Raw genomic sequence first — 26,851 nt, forward strand, 5'->3', positions numbered from 1 at the left:
ATATAATTGATTGGGTGGTGTGCGTTGCGTGTCTGCTGAACTCCTGATATCTGTATGTGCGTGATGGTAGTACAGTACTGAAGTGATGGTAGTACAGGACTGAAGTGATGGTAGTACAGTACTGAAGTGATGGTAGTACAGTACTGAAGTGATGGTAGTACAGTACTGAAGTGATGGTAGTACAATTACTACAGTGATGGTAATTGCAGTACTGAAGTGATGGTAGTACAATACTGAAGTGATGGTGAGGGCATTGCTGGAAGTGATGGTAATCTGATACTGAAGTGATGGTAGTACACAGGATTGATGATTAATCGTACAGGACTGAAGCTGATGGTAGTGCAGTGCTGGTGATGGTGAGTACAGTGATGGTAGTGCAGTGCTGAGTGATGGTAGTCTGATGCTGGAGTGATGGTGAAGTGCAGTGCTGAGGCGGTGGTAGTACAGGACTAGAGTGATGGTGAGGTACCAATGCTGGTGATGGTGAGTACAGTACTGAGTGATGGTAGTACAATGCCTACAGAGTGATGGTAGTGCAGTGCTGAGTGATGGTGGTACAGGATTGAGTGATGGTAGTACCCAGGATTGTGGAAACGATGGCAGGACTGATGATGGTACAGTACTGAGTATTCATTGGCACATTTTCAAGTGTTGGTACCAGTGCTGGTGATGGTGAAGTACAGTCTTCTGAGTGATGGTAGTACCCAGGCTGGTAGGTAGTACAGGATTAGTGATGGTGGTAGTACAAGTTTGGAAGTGATGGTAGTGCAATTGCTAGTGATGGTAGTGCAATGCTAGTGATGGTGATGCAGTACTGAAGTGATGGTGGTACAGTACTGGTGAGTTCATTAGTACAGTGCTAGTGATGGTAGTACAGTACTGAAGTAGTGGTACCGGGTTGAAGTGATGGTAGTACAGTACTGAAGTGATGGTAGTACAGTACTGAAGTGATGGTAGTACAGGATTGAAGTGATGGTAGTACAGTACTGAAGTGATGGTAGTACAGTACTGAAGTGATGGTAGTACAGGACTGAAGTGATGGTAGTACAGTACTGAAGTGATGGTAGTACAGTACTGAAGTGATGGTAGTACAGTACTGAAGTGATGGTAGTACAGGACTGAAGTGATGGTAGTACAGTACTGAAGTGATGGTAGTACAGTACTGAAGTGATGGTAGTACAGTACTGAAGTGATGGTAGTACAGGACTGAAGTGATGGTAGTACAGTGAGATGGGTTGTTATGGAGACTCGGAGACGTGAGGATTATATCGAGAGATAGTTAGGTGGTATGTCTTACTTACGAGGCCTTGCGTGTAGGACTTGGGTGTGGGTGGTGTGTGGGGGTAAGTGAAGGTGGTGTGTGTGGGGGTGGGGGAAGTGAGTGGTAGTGTAAAGGGAGGGACAGTGTGGGGGGAAGGAAGGTAGTGTGTGGGGTGGGGACAGTGTGGGGGGGAAGTGAAGGTAGGTGTGTGGGGGGTGAGACAGTGGGGGGGGGAAGGGAAGGTAGTGTGTGGGGGTGAGGGACAGTGGGGGGGGGACAGTGTGGGGGGGTGGGGGACAGTGTGGGGGGAAGTGAAGGTAGTGTGTGGGGGTGGGGGTGAGGACAGTGTGGGAGGTGTGCGCAGGCTAAGTGAAGGTTTGTTTGTTGTTGTTAGTATCACCTGCGCACCTCCTCCCCCTCCTCACTTGTTTCCTGGGTACCAAGTGTGAGGGCTTGAACCTCTCTGTTGCCACATACAGCACACAGACACGTGATACTTCCCTTACCTCTGTGTGTGTGTGTGTGTGTGTGACCCTTAGCTAGACGTCACCCTTAGCTAGATGTTACCCTTAGCTAGATGTTACCCTTAGCTAGATGTCACCCTTAGCTAGATGTTACCCTTAGGTAGGCGTTACCCTTAGTTAAACGTCACTCTTAGCTAGACGCCATCCTTAGCTAGACGCCATCCTTAGTTAGACGTCACTCATAGCTAGACGTCACTCTTAGCTAGACGTCACCCTAAGCTAGACGCCACGCTTAGCTAAACGTCACCCTTAGCTAGACGTCACCCTTAGTTAGACGTCACTCTTAGCTAGACGTCACCCTTAGCTAGACGCCATCCTTAGTTAGACGTCACTCTTAGCTAGACGTCATTCTTAGTTAGACGTCACACTAAGCTAGACACCACCTTAGCTAGACGTCACCCTTAGCTAGACGTCACCCTTAGCTAAACGTCACCCTTACCTAGACGCCACCCTTAGCTAGACGTCACCCTAAACTAGACGTCACCCTTATCTAGACGTCACCCTTAGCTAAGCGTCACCCTTAGCTAGACGCCACCCTAAGCTAGACGTCACCCTTAGCTAGACGTCACCCTTAGCTAGACGCCATCTTGCCAGACGCCACCCTAAGCCAGACGCCACCCTGCCAGACGTCACCCTTAGCCAGACGTCACCCTTAGCTGTGACGCCACCCATAGCTAAGCGTCACCCTTAGCTAGACGCCACCCAAAGCTAGACGCCACCCTTAGCTAGACGTCACCCTTAGCTAGACGTCACCCTCAGCTTGGTAAAATACACTAGTTGTCAATATTTACATTAGTGTGTTATCTCCGGGAACGGCGAGAGAATGCCTCTAGTTACTGCCGCGTCTCTGTGATACTCTTGGACATCGCTTAACAGTGGAGTTTAAATGTCTGGGGTGGGTTTGATGTCTCCAGGTGGGAGTAAGGTGGCGGGAGGAGGTCAGCCTCAGGTGGGGGGGTGGGGGAGGTGTGTTCATGTCTCCAAAGTGGGGGTGGGGAGGGAGGGGGTTCTCTCAGGTGAGGTAAGGTGGGAGGGGAGGGTAGGGTTCATCTCAAGGTAGAGTAAGGTGGGGAGGGAGATGGGTTCATGTCTCAGGTGGGGGGGGAGGGTGGGTTCATGTCTCAAGGAGGGGGAGGGAGGGGTTCATGTCTCGAGGAAGTAGGGTGGGAGGTAGGGTTTCATGTCTCAAGGTGAGGTAAGGTGGGAGGAGATGTAGCGTGTGGAACTTTCTGGATTTGAGTATTGCTGACTACAAGACGACATTAATGGAAGTGTTTGTTTAAGTGACGATGATGACTGACAGCTTAGAGGAAGGGAGAATGATATGATAAAGTGATAGTGTGTGTGTGTGTGTGTGTGTGTGTGTGTGTGTGTGTGTGTGTGTGTGTGTGTGTGTGTGTGTGTGTGTGTCGTCAGGTTGCTTCTCGACCTCAGACACCCTGCTACCACTGGCTCACCATGCGCCAGGGTCTCCCTCCTCCTTCCTCCCTCCCCTTCCCTTTTCCTTCCCTCCCTCCCTCCCTCCTCCCCCAACAACCTACTATAACCTAATGGTGGTTGTTTTTGAGTCTGTGATCTTCAATCGGTGTTAATAATAATGGGTTAATGACTGTGTGTGATACGTTTATATATATAATGCTAGAGAAGAGAGAGAGAATCACTGGCTAATGCACTTACACGTCGCTGGTGATTACCCAGGTCGGCCAGGAGTGAGGCTAGGATGAGGCAGGGGTTGAGGCTAGGACAGGGAGCGGGGTTGAGGGCTAGGACGGGGCGGGGTTGAGGCTAGGACAGGGCAGGTTGGGGGCAGGGGTTGAGGCTAGGGCAGGGGTTTGAGGGCTAGGACAGGGGTGGGGTTGAGGGCTAGGACGGGGCGGGGTTGAGGCGGGACGGGGTGGGGTTGAGGGGACGGGCGGGGAGGCAGGGCGACACGGTGGTGAAGGGAGGAAGGGAGACCGTGGAGAGGGGAAGCTCCGCTGGGGACGTTTGTCAGGCTCCTCCCTCCTCCTCCCTCCTCTCTCTAATACTATCGGTTGTAACCCAGGTGAAATCAATATTGTGGTTTAACACACACACACACACACACACACACACACACACACACACATTCATTTCTGCCTTTCCTTGGTGAGGTTGGAAAATTATTGCAGACAGGTGGTGAAGAGCGTTACAGACAGGTGGTGGATGGCTACAGGAGGTAGAGATGGGACGACGGATCCATTGTCGTCCTGGTAACCTCACTCCTGTCACGCGCCGCATCGTACACTTGTGAGTTAAGGGTGCCTTAGGCAGGGTCTTTAGGGTACGATAAAGGACCTGTAACTAGCTAACCAAACCAAGCACACCCCCCCACACCCTCAGGTAGTCTCTCTCACCTATGAAGGCAAGCACGAACTAAACATGATTTCCTGTTGGCTACTGTAATGTGTGTCTGCGTTTCTCTCTACACAGGTTGTAAGGGGTGCCCAATAAACTAGCTCCCGTGTTGCGTGGGGTTTTATTGTTAGGTGAGGGTTTTTTATAATTACTTTTAAGGAGAGTTTAGGGTTGGAGAAAATGATTAGTACGTGAGACAAGGTTGGGGAAAGGGCTCGAACGCAGCCCTAAAATCCCTCCCTAAACTCTCAGGTGATTTGCTATTTGTTATTTAGACATATGAACATAAGAATGGAGGAAACTGCAGCAGGCTTATTGGCCCATACTTGGTAGCCCCTATCGCTCATATATCCATCCAACCTATGTTTGAAGCTATCCAGCGTATTCGAGTTAATGATATTTGGTAACTTGTTCCACTCGTCCACTACTCTTATTTCCTAACCAATTTTTACCTATCTCGCGCCTAAGTCTAAATTTGTCTAATTGAAAACCATTGCTACGAGTTCGCTCGTGTTTGGATAGTTTGAGTACCTTTGTTATATCACCTTTGTTTAGCCCTGCCTTCCATTTATACACCTCCATCATATCACCCCTCACTCTACGTCTCTCGAGGGAGTGCAAATTAAGATGCTTTAACCTGTCTCTCTACTCAAGGTTCCTAATGCCCGGGATTAGTCTTGTCATTCTCCTCTGAATTCTTTCCAAGGATTCTATATCCATTCTGTAGTACGGTGACCAGAACTGAACCGCGTAATCCAAGTAAGGTCAACAAAGTAACGTAACTACAGAACAAACATACAATGGTTATATTTAGTACATACCTTCAGCCTTTCCACAGTGACACCTTCAGGAGTCACTGTGTTCTGTGGGTCAAAAGCAGGAGCAGGTCGTTCCTACCCCTCCACCACAGTCTATCTGAAGAGACAGATAGTTTCAGTGTCCATATAAGCCACAATATTTTTGGCTGACTCGGTAACTACGTTGTTTTAATTTTCACTGTATATATTACTCTCCGTGGTGCTGCTTTTAACTTCATTGCTTTGTTTCTTCATTAACTTCACAAGTAATCGGATATAACTCATAAGTATTTTTCTTCTTCACTTACGTAGCCCAAGTGGCATTATGCTTGTCTAGAAGGTGTGTGCGCGCCCCACTCTTTACTTTCATCTATTATGTATAAAGTCAGTGAAGGAAACATCTTGTTACGACAACATTAGGTTCACATTAAGTGTAGCCCAGACCTGAGTCGTATGTCTTCACGGATCACTGATTTTCTCCTGAATGGTGGTGACCTCTGGTGGTGGTCCCCCAGTTGTCCACCGTGGCCAGGGGCTCACGTTCCACTCCCTTTAACTGCATTTGTGTTCCCCTGGACTGAGAAGTGGGGTTTTCCACGTGTCTGTATACAAAGTCTTCCGATCATTAACTAAGGTTCTTTAGTTATCGTGTGTGTGCGTGCGTGCGTTCCTGATGATCTCTATCGATTTTAGTCACGATGAAAAGAATCTGGATGACCTTTGTGTGTCAGGGTCTTCTCAGTGTCTTGATGACCATTGTATAACGTACTGTAAGCCTCGCTAGGTCTGGGTGACCCGTGAGTAGTGTGACGGTCGTTCATCGTGACTCCAGTCAGTGGTACTTCCTCCCTGGCCAGGTGTATGTTACTTACAGCGTGGGAACAAATATCTCTCTCTCTCTCTCTCTCTCTCTCTCTCTCTCTCTCTCTCTCTCTCTCGTAGAAAGCCATCGTTACCATGGCTGGAAATATCTTGTAATGGCGCGGCAGTTGCCATACATCAAAGATTAAAGGCGAGGGTCACATCATTAGGACCCACCTGAAGGTAATAGTAGGGCGAGGCTCTCCACGCTAGAGGGAGGGTGGGAGGCACACACGGGAGGGGGGGCGAGGACGGTGGGAGGGAAGGAGAGGGCACGCAGGAGGTTGGAGGACATACAGGGTGAGAGAGATGGGAGGAGGACGCAGAGGAGCGTGGGGTGCAGAAAGAGTGTTAGAGTGAAAGGCGGTAGGGTGTTGGGAGGAGGAGAAGAGTTCTTGAGTCCAGGAAAAGACTTTAAAGAGGTCATTAAAAACGAGAGAGAGAGAGAGAGCAGTACACAGGGAGAGACTGTAAGAGAGAGAAAGAGGGCGTGTGTGTTTCGAGAGAAGAGTGGCGTAGGTACAGGCACCACCACCTGGGCGGGAGTGGTGGTAGGAGACGGGTGGTGGGCTTCACGTGACCTTGACCTTGACGACCGTAACCCACCACCCGTGGCCTGCGCGCGCACACACGCTCTCTCTCTCTCTCTCTCTCTCTCTCTCTCTCTCTCTCTCTCTCTCTCTCTCTCTCTCTCTCTCTCATAGACAATACTGCTGCCCGTGTTGTATCTCGTTCATCAGCATTGAGAGAAGCTGAGTGTGTGTGAGGTTGTCTGGGCTTCTACCTGAAGACTGTTCCAAGTGGCTCTTACCCTCCTTCGTGGTGTAGTGTAGGTGTTCACACACACACACAGTTCTGTTTATCTGCTCGATCCAGGTCGTGTAGCTCTTACTTGAACGAACTTGTAAGAGTGAGTCTTGAAATCGTAACCTACCCTAACCCAACCCAACCCAACCCAACCCAACCCAGCCCAGCCTAACCCAGCCCAACCTAACCCTGCTTTACCTAACCCAGCCCAACAAGGTTTATGATTTAAGGTGATGGCTTTGCCCATATTTAATTTCTATAATGCAATTTTATCTTGGTGGAGATTGTCTGGTGGAACAGTGTCAGTGTGTCCTTGGAAAAACCTCCTCGTGTTTTTGTCGTGATGTTTCTTCTGTCTTCGTCCTAATGAAGTCAAGAACGATGTCGTTCCTCACTCGCTGTCACTATCTCTCATCTTCACTAGCCCAAGTGTGAAAAATGACGAAGTGTGGTTGGTCCTATCCTCACCCTACACACTCAATATACAAAGGACTCTCAACATCCCAAAGTGACTCCAAGCTCATTACTGTACATACAAAGTTGATTCATGAGACAAAATCCAAATGACAAACTTGTGGTGCAAATCATAGGGCCGTGGGTAGCTGTTCGTGCAGTGATAAGGTTTTTATGGCGTTGAAGAAAATGATGACGTGAGTGTTTCCAAAGGTGACTACACTAGTCTAGAGTAATAGCGTTTTTATTTATGTTAACTGTTATTATTATTATTATTATTATTATTATTATTATTATTATTGTTAACATAGCGTACAGTGATGAAACGTGAAAGGTAAATATTATTGTGTGAAAGGGGTGGTGGTATGAAAAGACGTCAAGATTTCATTGGGAAAGTTAGAGCAGACGAGACGGGGTTGGAAAGCTGCGGTGTACAGTACCGCGTTGAGTAAAGTCAGTGTAAGGTACAGAATGAAGCAGTATGTGTGTGGGGCAGAGGTGTGCTGGGGACAAGAAGAAGAGTAGGAGGAGGAAGAATGTGTGTGTGTGTGTGTGGTGAGGGCGGGAGGAGGAGGAGGGGAGTGTGTGTGGTGAGAACAGGAAAAATTGAATTAAGTTTTGTCGTGGTTTGTCAATTGTGCTCCCCCATACCTATCCTGTGAGCGTTAGGACAGAATAGAAACTGAGCAGAGAATACAGTAGGACTTTGTCAGGCCCCAATGGTCATGATATCTTGGTACTGGATGTTAAGGAGTCGACTTATATATTAGGTACAAAATATGGATGCTACCTTATCATAATTATCATTTTCTCGTAATATCAACTATTTTAGAGATGAAGGGGTATGTCATCTCGCGCACAAGTTTATTTGGACCTGTCTAGGAAGTAGTGTTGGAGTGTGTGGCCATATGTCAGGCCACACACTTTACATTTTGTGTTGTTCACATCTGCATAAGGGGCATGCTGCCAGAGGTACTTATATCCTAACCTTAGTCTAGCAGTGGCGACATCCTGTGGTCCACTGATCATGTTACTTGCTCCTCCATACACAAGTTCTTGACATGAATCCATTTGTTATCAGCTCGTTCACTCTTTGTTGATGTACACGGTCTGGATGGGGAATTGCCCACTAAATGTTGTACTAGTGATTGTGGTTAAAGTTTATGTTGGCTTTGTTCAAGGGAGTACTCTGTATACCTATATAGTCAGTTGACATATTTTGTCCATGTATTTTATTTTGTCGGGAGTTCATTCGCTTATTCCTTGACTACAGCGTACTGGCGTTGTGGTGGTGTTGTGGTTGAAGAATGCCAGGATGTGAAGGCCGTTTAAAACGTACTTTATGATTTGTCGTTAAGGGAAGTGAACCGTCCAGTTTTAACAAGTGTATACAGTATTATTAGAACACAACCAGATATCTTTTATAATCCAAGTCAGGAAGAATTTAACATTATTCAATATTCTTGAATTTTGAATGAAACTTTGCGTATTTTATTGAAGGCTCTTGTATTTTACTGAAGTCCCTCGCAACAATCAGGTTAATTTGCTAGATACAATAGTTCAAAATTTCCCCCATAAGATAACTAAAGGCGAGTCCTGTGCCCCCAAGAAGCTCTCGGCTGCTGTCATAAAGGGAACGGCGCGATATTCGAGGAAATCAGTTGGTGTCGTTTTTAAAGGGATCGGTAACAACGCTTGGAGGGGTAAAATGCGGTAGTTTATTTATTTTGTTGAACCTCATGTCTAACTGTGTCATATTAGGAAGCCATTGTACGTATTGGTTGTATTGTGCGGTATGTTGTGTGTGTGTGTGTGTGTTGACAGTGATAAACCGAAAGGCATATCGTAAGACTTTTCCATTTCTTATGGTTGTTTCCCAGAGATTCCTGACGTCTGAAATTGTGGTGACAGGCCTGGTGGTGGTAGTTGTGGTGACAGGCCTGGTGGTGGTAGTTGTGGTAGCAGGCCTAGTGGTGGTAATGGTATTAGTTGTGGTGGCAAGCTGGTGCAGTGGTGGCAGGCTTGGTACTGTTGGTAGTTGTGGTGGCAGGCTGGTGCAGTGGTGGCAGACTGGTGCAGTGCTGGTAGTTGTGGTGGCAGACTGGTGCAGTGCTGGCAGGCTTGGTGGTGGGGTTGACATTGGCTCTCTGCCGCTGCTTCGCCACCTCCACCACCCTCGGCTTCTGTCAACTTGCCATTTACACCATGTCCTGCCATCTGCACCCTGAAACCCGATTGCCTCCCGCCTCTACTCCTATCAACCGTAGCCCCCCTCACCTCCTGCCATACTCTTCCTCCTATCACCACCACCACTACAACACCTTTCCCCACACACATTATCCCTCTCACCACCACTCCAATTAAACCTCACGCCAACCCTCTCGCCATCACCACCACATAGCACCTCCCACTACCACACTCCCAAAACAACGCTACCACTTTCACCCTGTCACCCACCACATCCTGCCATCGTCATGACCACTTGAGACCAAACTTAGTCCCACCACCGTGAACCCAGTGTGTTGCAGCCTGGGACAACCTACTTTGTTATGAATGACCGTGTGTGTGTGTGTAGGGGAGGGCAGGGGGGGAGGGAGGAGGGAGCAGAGGAGGAAAGCTCTGTGTGCGGTTTATGGTTCCCCTGTGAATCTTCCTCTTTTTACGACTCTCTCTCTCTCTCTCTCTCTCTCTCTCTCTCTCTCTCTCTGTTGTGGGGTCTTTGCTTGTAGCACATGACATGACTACTTATGACACATGCCACCACCACATACCCTGATTATGACACACCACTATGCCCCTGCTTATGACACATACCACTATGCCTGCTTGTGACACATACCACTATGCCCTGTATGACACATACCACTATGCCCTGCTTATGACACATACCACTATGCCCTGTATGACACATACCACTATGCCTGCTTATGACACATACCACTATGCCCTGCTTATGACATACCACTATGCCCCTGCTTATGACACACCACTATGCCCCTGCTTGTAACACATACCACTATGCCTGCTTATGACACATACCACTATGCCCCTGCTTATAACACATACCACTATGCCCCTGCTTATGACACATACCACTATGCCTGCTTATGACACATACCACTATGCCTGCTTATGACGCCACTATGCCTGCTTATGACACATGCCACTATGCCCTGCTTATGACATACCACTATGCCCCTGCTTATGACACACACACACACCACCACCACTATGCCTGCTTGTAACACATACCACTATGCCCCTGCTTATGACACATACCCCTATGCCCCTGCTTATGACACATTCCCACTATTCCCCTGTATGACCCCTTTTATACCCTATGCCCCTGTATGACACATTTCTTCCTGCTTATGACACATACCCCTATGCCCCTGCTTGCCAGGCACATACCCACTATGCCCTGTATGACATACACACACCACCACCATACTTGCCTGTATGACACACCACCACCACTATGCCCCCTGCTTATGACACACCACTATGCCCTTGCTTGTTGTACCTTCCACCCTATGCCTCTGCTTATGACACATACCCACTATGCCCCTACTTATGACACATACCACTATGCCCCTGCTTATGACACATACCCACTATGCCCTTGCTTATGACACATACCACTATGCCTCTGCTTATGACACATACCCACTATGCCCCTGCTTATGACACATACCACTATGCCCCTGCTTATGACACATACCCACTATGCCCCTGCTTATGACACATACCACTATGCCTCTGCTTATGACACATACCACTATGCCTCTGCTTATGACACATACCCACTATGCCTCTGCTTATGACACATACCCACTATGCCCCTACTTGGGACTCGTAGAGCCCAAACTACTGTACAGTCTACATGTAGCCTCCACAAGCCTGGATTATGAATCATCGCGGCTATGTCAGTCCTCACCCCACCGACGTCACTGTTAGACACAACTTGTTTACGTGTGAGCCATCAGCTAATAGTTCTCATTCAGTGTGTTGTTGTTGTTGTGTTGTGTTGTGTTGTGTTCGTTGAGAATGGAAAGTGTGTACTAATACTGTATGTACTTATACTGTTTGTACTTATACTGTATGTAATTATACTGTATGTACTTATACTGTATGTACTTATACTGTTTGTACTTATACTGTTTGTACTTATACTGTATGTACTTATACTGTTTGTACTTGTACTGTTTGTACTTATACTGTATGTACTGTACATATACTGTTTGTACTTATACTGTTTGTACTTATACTGTTTGTACTTATACTGTTTGTACTTGTACTGTTTGTAATTATACTGTATGTACTGTACATATACTGTTTGTACTTATACTGTATGTACTAATACTGTATGTACTTATACTGTTTGTACTTATACTGTTTGTACTTATACTGTATGTACTGTACATATACTGTTTGTACTTATACTGCTTGTACTTATACTGTTTGTACTTATACTGTTTGTACTTGTACTGTTTGTACTTATACTGTATGTACTGTACATATACTGTTTGTACTTATACTGTTTGTACTTATACTGTTTGTACTTGTACTGTTTGTACTTGTACTGTTTGTACTTATACTGTATGTACTGTACATATACTGTTTGTACTTATACTGTTTGTACTTGTACTGTATGTACTTATACTGTTTGTACTTGTACTGTATGTACTTATACTGTTTGTACTTGTACTGTTTGTAATTATACTGTTTGTACTTGTACTGTATGTACTTATACTGTTTGTACTTGTACTGTATGTACGTATACTGTTTGTACTTGTACTGTTTGTACTTATACTGTATGCACTTATACCGACTCATAAACTAATTGATGAAAACTAGCGTCCAATTTAAGAAGGTTATAAATAGAACTTAAAAGTAGCTGCTCTGGTGATGGTACGTACGTGTGTGTGTGTGTGTGTGTGTGTGTGTGTGTGTGTGTGTGTGTGTGTGTGTGTGTGTGTGTGTGTGTGCTTGCATGCGTGCAAATATGGTTGCAAATGTTTTTTAGTTCAAGTTAATGTTTATGCATACACCCATTTGTATATACACATACTGTATCAGGGGTAGATCCAGGAATATCAAGAGGGGTTCCAAGAAGCTGTGGGTGAGGGAACTTGGCGAGTAGAGCAAGTACTGTACTTGATATTAGAAGGTATTCTGAGGTCAATTGTAATTATTTTTTACTATCTAAAAATGCTCCATGGATCTGCCCCTGTATATGTATATGCACATAACTTCTGCTTTAATCATGCACATTACGACAGGTTAATTAAGATTGTTGCCGTATATTTTAAGTTATGTAAATTTTAAGTAATAAAACAACACTAATGTATAATTTTTATTTACAGCGATGTGGACGCAGAGTCTGGCCTCATCACGGCCAATTCTGGTAGTTCGTCAAACTCAAGTCTTTCACCTAGGTAAGTATTGTGTGGCCAAGTACTGTATACTACACTAAGATTAGCATTAAGAGAAACTTCAACACTAAACTGGGAAATACACATAGAGTGTATACTTATACTGTACTGTACTTGAGTCCAGATTATATACAGTACATATACGTCACACTAATCCCACTGTTGAGTTGGATTTTTACGAATACTAGCAGAGCAATAGTGTACTGTACTGTATATTGCTGTGGGTTCCAAGACTATTATGTAGGTGTTTATGAAATACTGTACAGATCTGTGCCAAGACTCTGACCATCATGTTGTGTGCTGCTGTGTGGAGTGGGGGTGCTGGATTTCACATGCTTGTTCTCTACCCAGATTTCATATGTTCAGTGTTTTTAACCTTCTTATTTTGAGTCAAATATTTAATATTTATTCCCGTAACAACTATTTAACTTTGACCCCCCCTCTCCTCCACCAACCGGGTTTGCTTTTAGAAAACAGATTCATACCCATAATTTTCTAAGATAATCCATATTAAGACCCAAAGCAGCTTCTGTATTGCAAGTTTTTTCTTCATAATTTAGCAGAGATAAATATGGATAAAGTTGTAGGGAAACTCACTTAGTCTGTAACCTTGCTTAGTCATTGACATTTATTAAGATTTAGCAAGTACAGTAGTACTTTATTGTTCAGGTAACTTCATTGAAAATATTTGCCTGCCTAGTAATACAATTACTTATTGTAAGAGTCCTGGCAATGTTATACGGCCTCAGAAAAAGATGTACAGTTACAGTAGAGTATACTGTGAAGCTTAGATCCTATATCAATAAGTCCTTCAAGGGACTACCAGTGTTAAGAGTTGAGGCTTTGCTGGCTCCTGTTTTTTCCCCTTTAGATTAATAATGTGCTGTACTGCACTGTACACAATAAAACCATATACTAATACCATTATTGCTTCAGATGGACTTAACTCATTCCTATTCTTTGTTATGTTGGCAAAATTTTACATTAGAAAACATATACCAATGAAAAATGAGATTAACATTGTTGTTCTTATTAGGCTGGCCTGTTAGCTGAATAATAGACAATTACAGCATCTGTAACTGACACTGGCATGGAGATGGATAATGGTAGAAGAAAAGTCACTTACAGTATAACTATTACATGCTTGTAAGTTTGTTCACTGTGAAGCTGTCGCACTTCGGTTTCACACAAAAGTAATGAATCAGACTTTGAATACTGTACTGTATAGTACAGTATAGGGCAGGGAGAGATGATTTGCTTTAACTTGCTGGGAAAATAATACTGTACACTCACTGCTGAGGTGCATAGAGTAAAGTAATAAGAAACCCCCCCCCCAATAATAATAATAATAAGTAAAGGAGTAAGTACCAATATACAGTAATTGTCAGCCATACAGTAGTACTCAAGAATAATTTAAAGTACTATACAGTACCTTGAAGAAAAGGTACTTTTATATAGCTGATTTATTCAAAAAAGATATTAGGGTTCTGGAAACTGTCTTGGTTACTGAATGAATTGTGGTTGTTGGAGTACGTTAGGTTGGTACAGTGCAGTTTATCGAGTTATTTTTTTTTTTTTTAGTACACATGTATTCAGTAAACAAAAGCAATTATACATTTACACAGGGTTGGTTGGAACAAGGGATCTGAAACTCTCGGAGGATAGCTCACTCATGCTAATTTTTTTATCCTCCCACGACAGTGGCGTCATCAAGCAGCCAAAAAGTAAAAAAATCACATTAAGCCTATTGGCTCCAGTGCTTGGCTTTGAGCCTAAAATTCATAAATCAATCAATCACTTATTACATCTTATATAATATTCTGCAAAAACACCAGATTTTTCAATAACAATATTTTATATACTGTATACTGTACTGGTAAACCTCGTGATACGATGGGGTTACGCTCCTGAAAACCCATTGCTAGGTGAATTATCGTAGATAAGAGCATTATAACATGGAATAAGTTCCCAGCCAGTCCCCAAACACACTGTATCACTGACAAAACAATTCCTAAAAAACTACTATCAGTACAAAACAATAAAACAGCACTCACTGCATCGTGAGGAATAAGTCTGGTCATCATCACATGTCCCCTTCAAGGCTAAGGGGTCTCTTGTAGGTGGAGTGGAGGCATCACTCTGACCCCTACACAGTCTCTGGGGAGTCCAGCATTGTAAAAAGTACCAGAATTTGTTACTTAAGTAAAAGTATTGCTACATTGGCAAATGTTATGCAAGTAGAAGTAAACGTATCCAAAGTACAATGTACTCAAGTAGAAGTGAATAAACGTATCTCATTCATAAATTACTCAAGTACTGAAAGTAAAAAGTAACAACTAAATTATTAATTGTCTCAAATATTAAAATAAATCTACAGTAAACAAAACAAAAATAGTGAACTTAAGGTAAAGAGGCATAGCTTTATACACATGTTTATTTGCAAATCTTTCCATTGAGGTTAATCAATAGCTGATTCTCGAAATTATGGCTCTACAATCAGGATATTTTAGGCCTAAATATAAGCCTATCATAGCCTATCAAAAGAGAATACGTTCAGCCGCTCTTCTCCCTGCAATCCATCGCATGGATGGTGAGCGGGCTGAGAGTGTATCCATCCAACACTATGATCAGTTTCTTCCTCATCCACACAAGTATCATCAGCGTGGATTTATGGTCCACAGATATAATGTTGTCTCTACTCACATTAGGTTATGATGCAGACCTATCTGTCAATATCTGAGGCGGGGATGATCCACACTTCTCTTCCTGTTAACTCTGTAACTGTCCCAACACTAACACCCTTCAACTCTACTGTATTGCCTTGACTGTCTCACTGTCAGGGACCTCCTACCACAGGGAGAGTCACTAACCACTATATGTCACCACCTACTTATTCACACTAGTTAAGATTTAATTCTTGTATGGTACCCACACTTTGGTGGGTGCTAACTCCCATTGTCCTTAAATAATATCAATATTGTCTCCATATCACAAGCCATAATGTGTTCTGTGAGACATGAGTACCAATGTATTAGTGTCTGACCACATGGTCCTGTGACTAAGCTTGTTGCCCCCTGGGGTGTATTAAATTAATTAAGAAAATAAAAAAGAAGCCCAACATCACTAAACAGAAGCTCACAAGCAGCAGATGCAGGTAGTGGGGTGCTAAGCTTGAGAGGTAAGTCACATAATGTTGGGAAAGACCTCACTAGCTCCATTCCATCCTCTGGCCATACCAAGTAGCTATCAAGCTTCTTCAGTTGAGGAGTTTGTGGATGAACGTTGCCTCCATAGTGACCGAGTGTAACTTCTCTTACATTCTTGGTCAGAATGTTATAGCACCAATAAATGTGTATAACAAACATCCCAATATACTACTCAGTAACCCCCTGGTCACAGCAGGGACAAAGGTCAGACTGTCTGACCTCTAAAATACAAATGTGTGACAATTGCTGGCTTCTGCGTCCCTAGACACGGCAGTCCGACTCGGGTCTTATAGGTGGGAGCACAACGTTTCTCAAATAAAGTACAGTACAAATGCTCAGCTGTGTTTCAAGAAACTCCCTGCCACATACATTCCCATATACAGTATATAGAGTATTGCTTACAGTAATTTTTATGCAATGTCAACAAAATCAGCCTCATTGCCCCTCTACTAATAAATATTGTTATTTAAAGGATCAAGCATGGTGCAGAAGTAGCCACTGTTAGCAGACAGTCCACCATAATCATACACTTCAGGTTTTGGTTGATGGCCAGTATCTCCTTAGATGCAAACTTTACAACACACAAAGTTCACCACTGCTGCCACAACTTAGCACAGATAAACACAATACTGTATCACATTGTTTTGTGAAGCGACATAAGAACTGTGCATGAAAATTTTAAAATAGAGAACGGAAACATTAATTTTTATAGTTATATTTTTATGAGGCATTGAACACATACACAGGGACGCTTGATTTATTGTTTTTTCAAGTGAAGATATCAGGGCCACTCACATATGGGACAATGATGCATCCCGACACATCTTTCCGAGACAACTGGACAAGGCAGTGAAATATGGGATAATTCCGTATATACGGCACACCTGGGAACCCCATACTGTATTGGAGCTTTGCTTGTTACAGAGCACACTAGCACCATTTAGTGTTTATGGACCCTTTTATCGATACAGTATTCATTTTTAATCTATCTCATCATTGAGCCAGGACTAATAAGACTCAGAATATTGTCACTAAGCTTTTTGTCTAAATTGTGGTAACTTTAGGCAAGTTTTACACTTTGTTAGGCTTAGTAATACAAGGTTAGGTGCATAAGGAACAAAACTAAGCTAGGTGATATAGGAGCTGACCAAGACCAAATGTGATTGAAACAATACTGTACAAGATTATAAGTATAAACACTTAGCAGAGCAAGGCTAGGTGTGGTAATAACAGTACTGTACAGTACAGAGTATAGGTAGTACTATTAGGTTCAGTGCTATAATTGTCGAACTAAGTTAGGAACATAAGAATGGAGGAAACTCCAGCAGGCCTATTGGCCTATATTAGGCAGTCCCCGTTTACACCCATCCCCTATCGTTGCAGTGATAGCAACAAAAGTAGCCTCAATGTGGTAGTTGCTGTTCTAGGTCAAGTGCAAAATTGGCACAGCAAGGCTATATGGGGCAATACCAGTACAGTACGAGGTTAGGTGTGATGCATAATAGCAGAACTAGGTTTAGTATTATGGTAATAATGGTGCAGCTGCAGCATTCTAATCAAGGTTAAAAGGTTGGGGGATGTTGTACCTCCTTATTTTCTGAATGTTAATGTTAATGTTGCCTTTAATACATTTTAATGTACCATACCATAATACTGGACCAAGATGAATGCAATGCTCAGTGCTGGATGTATAAATGCCATTGGAAAACTGTGCCATTGTGCTTGATTCTAATAGTTCCTCTGTCTTTTCAGCCTGGAGAGCCCAAGCACATCCTTAGAACATGTGCCTCGGACAGACGCCCCCTTACCTGCCCCAGTCCTCGAAAATGACTCTGACATTGAGGCTGAGGTAGATCTTCCAAACTGGCAAAAACTAGTCTCTGATGAGGAAATTAAGAAGCTCAAGCCTAAGGACCGCAAGAGGCAAGACACAATAAATGGTAAGTATTATTATCAACAATAATCATCTATTCTTTTCTTTTCTTTTACCATTCACTATTTTTGTTTCATCACTGGTGTTTTTTCTCTTAAAAATGAACAACCAATTTAGTACTTTGTTACCCTAACAAACCTTTAGATTATTACGTAATATCTGTTTAAATTGAAAAAACTGGGAAAGGCGAAGGCATTTACATTTTAGAGTTTTGTTTTGAATGTTGAGTACAATAATGTATTAACATTGTACAGTACACTATGAGTACTGTACAGAGTATATGAAATAAATCACCTTTCTTATTAATACAGTACAGGTAGTACTACTGTAATCAATGCTGTACAATCCACAAAGATTTAGTTTTAGTGAGTTTTAGGAAGTGTGATGTGTACTTTCATGTACAATATAGAGACACTGTACTGTTTATATACTGTACTGTACTGTTTATATACTGTACTGTACTGTAATGTTGTTTTATACCAAAATGTATGCTGTACATACTGTATAAGTACTGACATGGACATTGATGTACTGTACTGTACTTTTAAACTTTGAAAGTAAAGTTTAAATTAATAAAATATAGGAAAAACAATCTAATGAATGTAGTTACAGTATAAAAAAATCTCCTCAAATATCTGAGAAATGGTAGATCACACTGCGTAGTGTAGGCTTCAAACATATCACTTCTGACGCCCCAGCAGTCAAAAGGAGACGATAATTATGGAGTATGGACTATTTGAGTTCCACAGCCAATTGGTTTAAATTTTCCTTAGATTACAGTCAAAAGTAGCTTGCAAATAGATAACAAGTCCTTTTGAAATTATTCTTGTCAGTTTCAGAAAAGAAATATTGTTAATAATTGAAAAATAAGGCTTAGCAAATAATGGCCTTCTGAATTTGTGACTGGTAAGTCAAGTATTGTTATCCATACTGTATTTAAAATCTTTTATCTTAATAATATTGACATTTTCTTTAGTTATTTTGAATTACTGTACTGTATTATCACAGTACAGTACCCAAAATATTCCAGAGGTTGTATTCATTGTACAGTACTGTCTATCTGGCCATCCTTTTTTCTCTCGATAAATGGCTACCACACGGTAACCAAAGCTCTGTTGAGTTTATTGTATGCAGAGTTAATCATTAATTCCTACACAAGTGATGAACTATTATCAGTGTTAGCCATCATAACTACCATTATCTTGTATAAGTTTCTCAGTATGTTTGTATTAACAGTTACATACTGCCATTGCAACATAAAAATCTAACAAGGAAATAAAGAAAGTGTCACATTTGTTCACCTTGACAGAAACTAAACACTAGGATGTGGACCAAGACTGTATACTGTACCAGTACTGTGTTAAATATTTGAATGGTTAAAAACAAAGTGGTTAAACCCTCAGTGTGACCAAGTGTGACCATTGTCATATACCTACTTCACTGTTGATTGGTTAGAAAAAAGTGGCTGATTGGTTATACTGTAAACAGAGTGACAGAATCCAAACATAAAAGTTAACTACAGTACCTTCTACAGTACAGGTGTCCCCCTATTTACGATGGGGTTACGTTCCTGAAACCCATCACAGGTCAAAATATCGTAAATCAGGTTCATTATACCTACAGCACTCACCACAACATTAGAATAAGTCTGGTCATCATTATATGTTCCCTTCAAGGCTCAGTGGACTCTTGTAGGTGGAGTGGAGACGTCACTCTGACCCCCACAGCCTCTGGGGAGTCTCATGCTGCTTTACAATGTCAAACTTCACCTCCAGAGACATGGTTGTCTAGGATGTCTTGGCCTTCCCAGACATTTTGAAAGTTACACTGTTCACTTCACAGTCACAAAAACAGAGCAAAGGCACTTGTCATAATAACAGGGCGAATGATGATAACGTTATTGTGGCCGGCACTGCTCACATCACGTTCACAACTACAGAGGCAAAGCACTTTACTGTCACAAAATAAAACATAACAAAAATCACTACACAGTCATCAAAACAGAGTGCAGTACTACAATATGAACATTAGTAATGTCCTCTCACTGTAAAGTAAAGAAAAAATATGGATGATAAGTAACAACACCAATATTGACTGATATTCATTGAATCATTGAGCTATATGATCATGACCATGTGCGATCTCCATGGAACAAAGTTTGGTACTGTAGTGCGCCGGTTGGCTGTGTGACAGCATGTGGGTAGACTGCATCTGACAAGACAAGTGCAGGCAGGGAGAGATGCGAGCGTGTTGGCCGGACGATGACCATCGTTCATATGAATTGTTTACATCGTTAATAGGGGGTGGTCTTTATACAGCATCATCAGTGTAGCGCAGTATCATAGATAGTCATCGTAAATCGGGGGATACCTGTATACTGTAAATGAACAAAATGCTGTATACTAATATGTATAGTACTATACAGTACTGTATATACTGTACTCACCAGCTGATGCTGTTGTTTTGAGCTTGTGCTGAAGGCAGGCCAAATGGTGATATGATGATACAGGATGGCCTGCCTTTGTCCTGTACGTACCACCATCCCCTGTAACAGGTGTTGCTAACTGTCACTCTCCGCTCCCTCCATGAAGGAGGGATTGTATACACACACTGTATATGTTAGGCTCAAAGACTGAAAACGACCAGAACGTGTTGTGGATGTTTTCAAAAGAACCAGAAAATGAAATTTTGCATCTTGGGTTTTACCCAGTAGATACAACCTAACCTAACCTAATCAAACTCATCCAAACAAACCTAACCTAACCTAACTTGTAGCAAAATTCCCCTTTCTGGTTATTTTCCAAACAACCACAAGGCGTTGTGGTTAGCTTTCAGTCTTTGAGCCTAACATATACACTATACACAAGCCTACACTGTCCACTCTGTTATGTACAGTACTGTACATATGGTACTTTCACAATTAATGATTGTTATACATAACTGTAATCACTTTTTATGTCTTAACACTGCTTGAACATTATTCGTGGCTGATTATATGGTGGTACAGTAATGTACAGTAGTGCATCACAGAGATCTTACGCACAAACAGCAGTGAGCGAGCGAACAAGTTTATATAGTCCTGTATGTACAGTACAATGGCAGCAGACAAAGAACTAAAAGTGTCATGATGCAAGAGTTTGAGGAGATAGGCTGAGAGATACTTTAGCCATGCAGTCACATGATAGTAGTAGCCAATCGCAGTTCACAAGTACATTGAGCCAACCCATCCCTGCAACCCGCATCAGAAACATAATGCAATCAATCTCTTGGAAATTCCTTTTTCATGCCCGGAAGGGAGAGGTTTTATCAGAATTATTTGGAACTGCACAAGATACAATCCTTGGAATTTTAAGGAATGCTCAATTCTATTTGTTCTGTCTGTTGGAGAGTACAGTACTGGGGATCAAAGATTCCAGCTAATGGAGAGATTACTGTACAGTACATACTGTACGTTGTTAGTAGAAGGATCTCTAACAGAAAAAAAAATTAAAGAGCAGTTTGATGTTTGTGGCTGTGTGAGATCCCCAAATGGCTATTATATTATTAACTGTGGCACAATTACTTCTATTGTTTGAAAACAATCCTTTACTCTTTAATAATTTTTAGTACTACAGTATAAGAATGTGACTTTGTTTTCAGAATTGTTCCACACTGAACGGACACATGTACGGGTCTTAAAAGTCTTAAAACACCTGTTTCAAGTGCCCATGACAGAAGCAGGACTTTTACCTAGAGATCAGTTGGATATCCTTTTCCCCAATATGGACCAAATGTTGAAAATCCACACTGCCTTCAACCAGGCCATGAAGAAGAGGAGACTAGAAGAACCACTTGTATCAAGAGTAGGGGATCTTCTTATAAATATGGTAAGTACAGTTGTGTTCTCTTAAGTGATTTAGTAGGATATTCATAGATTTGCTTCATTTTGTTTGCATAATTGAGCAAGATTTTGTATTAAGTCTGTTCCCTGCCTTCAGAATGATATTTAAGGGTTTAACTTGTTTGAATTCACAGCATTAGATGAAATTCCTCCCCCTCTCCTCCCCCTCCCATTTGTATTAGTAATTTTAGTTGTTTATACCCCTACCAAAGGGAGAGTAGTGGTAGTTATATTTACCCATCACAATCCATCAGACCATTTGTCCTAACATCTAACTCTAGTGTACAGATGCATTTACAGTATTGCCTGGGTGTCTAGGAACATAGTTTAACTTTATCCAGATCATAACTCCTGTGTTAATATAGGTGTTCTAACAAGACTATGTGTCACCTTAAAGCAAGTACTGTACTGTACTTATTACTAAGTTCAAGTCTTTATGTCAACGGTCAAGATCACAGAATACGCTCCTTCACAACAAAATCTTTACTCAAAAAATACCCATATCAGAAAGAGTCGGAGAGGAAGTGTGTGTGTGTGTGAATGAGTGAGAAAGGTGAATGCACTGCAAGTTGGGGGGAGGGAGGAAGTGAGCTATGAGTGATGATGTTTCCATGACAATATCACCACCCAGCCTTGTGCTGTTGCTGCGCATAAAATTAAAATAGATATTTCGGTGAATTGAGCTTCAGTGTCAACATATTCATCGGGTAATAACAATGCTGAGAATGAATGTCACTTATCTGAAACAGTGGGAATTAGAGTAAGATGATTGTTACAAGGAAAACGAAGGAGTGACAGGCTCATTGGTCACATCCCCAGTGCTAGGAGAGGCAGACTCATCCACATAATTTTTTTCAATAGCCAACATCACTGCGAAGAGTGGCAGGCTGAGAAGTACAAGGTCCATCATCTTTCTTTGAGAAAAATGCAAACAATGGTGTCAGTTTTGCTCGCCTTTTCTTCTCCTTATACAGCTCCATGTAGTGGCTGAACATTCATGTATTTTTCAAAATAGTTTGAGGCTTCTATCTCGGCAAGGATCATTTTCAGTAAAAATCTGTTAGTTGACGTGGAGTAGGTGGAGCCAATATACTTTCCTCCTCTCCTGTTGCAGTTCTCTCTTGTTCCAGCATCATTAAATCTTTATTTGCAAGATCCTCTCCATGAGACTCTAGAAGCTCAGCGACATCATCCATTCTGACATTGCAATTGTGACAATGTCACTCTCCAGACATCTTGAGGCAAGGGTAAAGCACTTAAAAGTCGAGAAAAAGATGTGAAAATAAAGAGCGAACAATAGAGTGCACACCGCCAACTACGAGGCAAAGCATGTTGTTTTATAACAAGGCTTTTTTTTTTATAAAATGCTGTGGCAGCAAACTGTGAGAGTACAAGTATGAAATGCTTGCATGACACACAAGTGCATGTAAGAAATCAAAAACACAGCTCATGCATTTATGTATATTTTTATTTTCTTCTGAAATATATTTTAAAAAAATTAGCAGAATTTCCATTATAATGAATTTTGCTTTCTGTCATTACTTAACCATTTCTGGTACAAGAATCCCTCACTATACAAATGGGTTAGGTTCCTGACAAACCAATTGTTGGGTGACTTTTCGTACCTCGAATAACAGAACATATGGGAAAACTACCTAACTACAAGTACAGTAATGTAATTTACTACCTAACACATAAAACGCATTAATAAAATACTATCTAGATGAAAATATGCAGCTAAATGAAAGTTTAACACAACCATCATTTGCATAGACTGTGGCTGAATGACCTCAAGCTTCACCATAGCAACACAGCCCAGCTGGGACGCTGCCTCTGCCAACCCTTAGCAACAGGGCTCCGACACTCCACTCCCTCCTCCCGCTCTCGCACACAAAAAAATGTTTATTCCCTTTATGTTTTTACATTATCGTACTTATTTCTTTTAACTTTTGCAAAATTTTTATGTCGGATTGTGTGTGCATATACTGTACAGGTAACTGAGTAAAAAAAAAAAGTGATGAGTGTTTTGTATATATCTTCTGTACCTGAAATTACTAGTTGAAAAATAACCATAACATAGCTCACACCTCAGCCTAGTAAGAAGCAGGCTAGGGGGATGTGACCACCCCAGCTGACTCCTGGGGGGCACACGATTTGAATATTTACTTAGACCAAAATTCGCATTAACGGGGAAACTTTCGCTAAATGATAAAGAGGTGACAATTTAGGAAGATCATACAAGCGAATTTTAGTGCCTGGAATGTTCATACTGTATAGCAAGGGATAGCTGTATAGCAAATGTCTGTAAATTGGGCAATGATTGTACATACATACAGTATACAGTAGGTACAGTATATGGTAAATTAGCCAAACTCTGAAATTTTCTTAGGTGCAGCATCAGGTGAGTGTGCTTTACCAACTACAGTGCTGTATTGTATTCTCTCGATTTTAGTCACATTATTGACAAGGTAAGAATTAGAACTACCTGTACTTCGGTAATGCTCCTGGATATTCAGTGCATATATTGTAAAGTCTTTCAAGGAACCAACAAGGGCACAATCTGCAAAATTATGAGGCATCTCTGGTTCAGTGCAGTAGGAGATTTTCCACAAACCCTGGCATGCATCTCAGTGTTTTAATCCACTATTGTTGTTTCCCTTATTCCTTTATGAGATCAAAGTTGAGAAACGGGATGAAGATTAAGGATTGTGAAGTAAACATATTTGTACAGTAGAGTGGAGTCGGTCAGAAGCTCCCTAGGACGAAACACCCTTCAGTTAAAGTAGGATCAAATCCCCCCCATTTTTTATATTCATGTTTCTCAAGGTTAGGTTCTTTTCCTTGTGGGATTTTGTCCTACACTCATTAATAAAAACCACTGGATGAATCTACTGTACTTGTAAATGTGAACAAAGAGCAGAAGAATATAAAATAAAATAAATAGATAAGGTGGTGTCATTAAGTCAGCTGTACAAACAAAGGAAAATGGTTGACCTTTCTCCTACCAATATTTCTCCCATCCTTTTACACTAGAATTCTTCATGGAGGTTTGCTATATACAGTACTGTCTCTCCTATTGTCTTGCAGGTTTTTCCAATTTGTACAATCTGTCTTGTTTATTTTTCATACTCTGATCTTGGTGTCATTCTATATTAATTTACTACTACTGTACTGAATAAGTCGTCATTTTTTACATATGCTGAGGCAAACGTCCTCCATATCAATACCCTGCAACCCATTGTTTTGAATTAGCAACTGTTTTTCCAATGTGTAAGTGAAAGCTTGTAGAATTCTCCATCACTGTTTTCAAACATTACTCCTACCTCTTTGATGTGAGAAGGCATGAGAATGCAATTTTCATTTCTATGATTACCCGAAGATAAAGTTTCATGTGTCATCAAACTCTGACTGTTAAGTGGCTTTGGCTACAGGGAAATTATAAGTAAGAGAGAGAAAAATATCAAATATTTTACCTGTGCTAGAGCAGTGACTTAACACTCAGACAAAACTGGTTTGGTACAGTCATTGTCCAATTTTTAATTACAGTATTGATGACTAGTGTACAGTATTTACTTAAAGACCTAAGTTGCTGAAGTTCAATAATACTGTACAATACAATATCATCATCTACCACTTGAGAACTTTCTTATATAATACGATTTCACCCATTGTCTGTTTCTATTCTAATGGGGAGAGAAAACAAAAGTGATGGCTCAGATGTGCCTGTTTACAGCATTGTAGAACTATCAGTCAGATCAGTTTGAATATGTTGTAGTTTACTCCATATTTATAACACTGAAAATTTTGGCTGCATATACAGTATGTTCTAAAAAGTTTCTGTAAGATAGCATTTGCCTAAATATTTTTATTAAATACAATTACAGATTTTATTAAAGGTCTATTAGGAATTATAATAATGTTTAAAAAAAATTGAGAAAAGATGTTAAAAAAGGGTGAGCATTGTTGGGTGCGGTGTGGTCATGTGATTGGCAGTAAAGGTGCCGTCATGGGACATTAATGGCCTTCCCACCAGACCCGCTCCCATCCTGTTGTGATAGTGACCAGGAAGAGGTGGTGAAGACACACGCAACTGCCCTCATGATCACCACAAATTTATGTAATAACTTCTACTTAGTAGAATTTACAATGATTTTTAAAAACTTAAGCTGGAAATCATAGTTAAATATCCACTTACATTAATTAACCAAAGATTAGTATCTTTGATGAGAACAAACAAGTATGAGCTGTGGAAATATGAGAATGTGGCGTGATTGATGTGGTGGAGAGATAAAGTACCTTCCTGGTATCAGGCAATTAATTATAGCTCAGACTCAAAGGCTCACTCACTCACTAGCAGATTTCTTTGTTATTGACATAGTCTCCATGTTAAAATAACTGGTACTGTACTTTTTTATTGTGGCATTGTTCATATTGGAAATTTGAAATTACACCTGTACTTTTTTATTTATTCAGCATTTGCTGTTATACTTTTCATTACCAGTACAGTACAGTAGTATCTTTAGACATCTGTCACAGTATGAGACAACTAGAGAGAAAGAATCCAGCAGAAACTTTGATTTTTTTCGACATAGGAATGTGTTTATTAGTTAGACAATACTGTACATTAAAAAGTTTTGGCAACTTTGCAATTTTGAAGATGCAAAGTTTAACAAATACATCAGCTATGTAAAACTTTTCATCAAATTACAGTAAAGAAAGTTCAAGAAGACCAGGACTATTATGTGTTCAGGTGAAGTGCTTTAATGAAATCCAAGAGTGAAAGAAAAAAATTATTATTGGATGAGTGCTTAGGTGATACACAGTACTTATTTGTGAATAGAAGACATCTCCATTGGCAATTTAGAAGTTTCAGTTAGGAAAGAAACATTTTTAAAGAAGGAGCAAGAAGGGTGTGGCTCTATAATACATGGGAAGGCGTATACCGGTAAGGGCATTACTTCTCAACTATTCTCGGCAAATGATAACAGTGGAAGTTTAAGTTTGTCTTGGGTGAAGTGTATTACAAATATTTTGAAAATGTTTGAATGAATTTGTGAAGTCGTAGATATGTATGATTGGAGTTCTGCAAGATACATTATTATAATATACTGAACACAGGAACTTATTAGGAAAATAGAACTGGTGTAGAAATTTACATACTGACCTACCCCAGCTAGAAGTGGCCATACCAAAGGAAGAAGGCCAGTGGCCTGCATAGGATACCCCCATTGTTCTTGATAGTCTTGTCGAGGGTTATTTTGAAGCCCAGTACTGTTCTTGTTTGCACAGAGCTCTAGACTGTTTCATATGTCTACCAG

General features: G+C 41.5%; 1 protein-coding gene across 1 annotated transcript in view; it reads left to right on the top strand.

Moving 5' to 3' along the window:
* LOC121855301 overlaps positions 1–26,851 on the top strand; it is a 238,763-nt gene that overhangs the window by 132,834 nt on the left and 79,078 nt on the right. The window contains exons 7-9 of the mRNA XM_042350179.1: positions 12,446–12,517; positions 17,473–17,660; positions 21,293–21,519. Of these exons, the coding sequence (XP_042206113.1) occupies positions 12,446–12,517; positions 17,473–17,660; positions 21,293–21,519 (487 nt within the window). The remainder of the gene's footprint in view (positions 1–12,445; positions 12,518–17,472; positions 17,661–21,292; positions 21,520–26,851) is intronic.

The sequence above is a fragment of the Homarus americanus genome, unplaced genomic scaffold (assembly GCF_018991925.1).
Source record: "Homarus americanus isolate GMGI-L3 unplaced genomic scaffold, GMGI_Hamer_2.0 scaffold32063, whole genome shotgun sequence".
NCBI lineage: Eukaryota > Metazoa > Arthropoda > Malacostraca > Decapoda > Nephropidae > Homarus > Homarus americanus.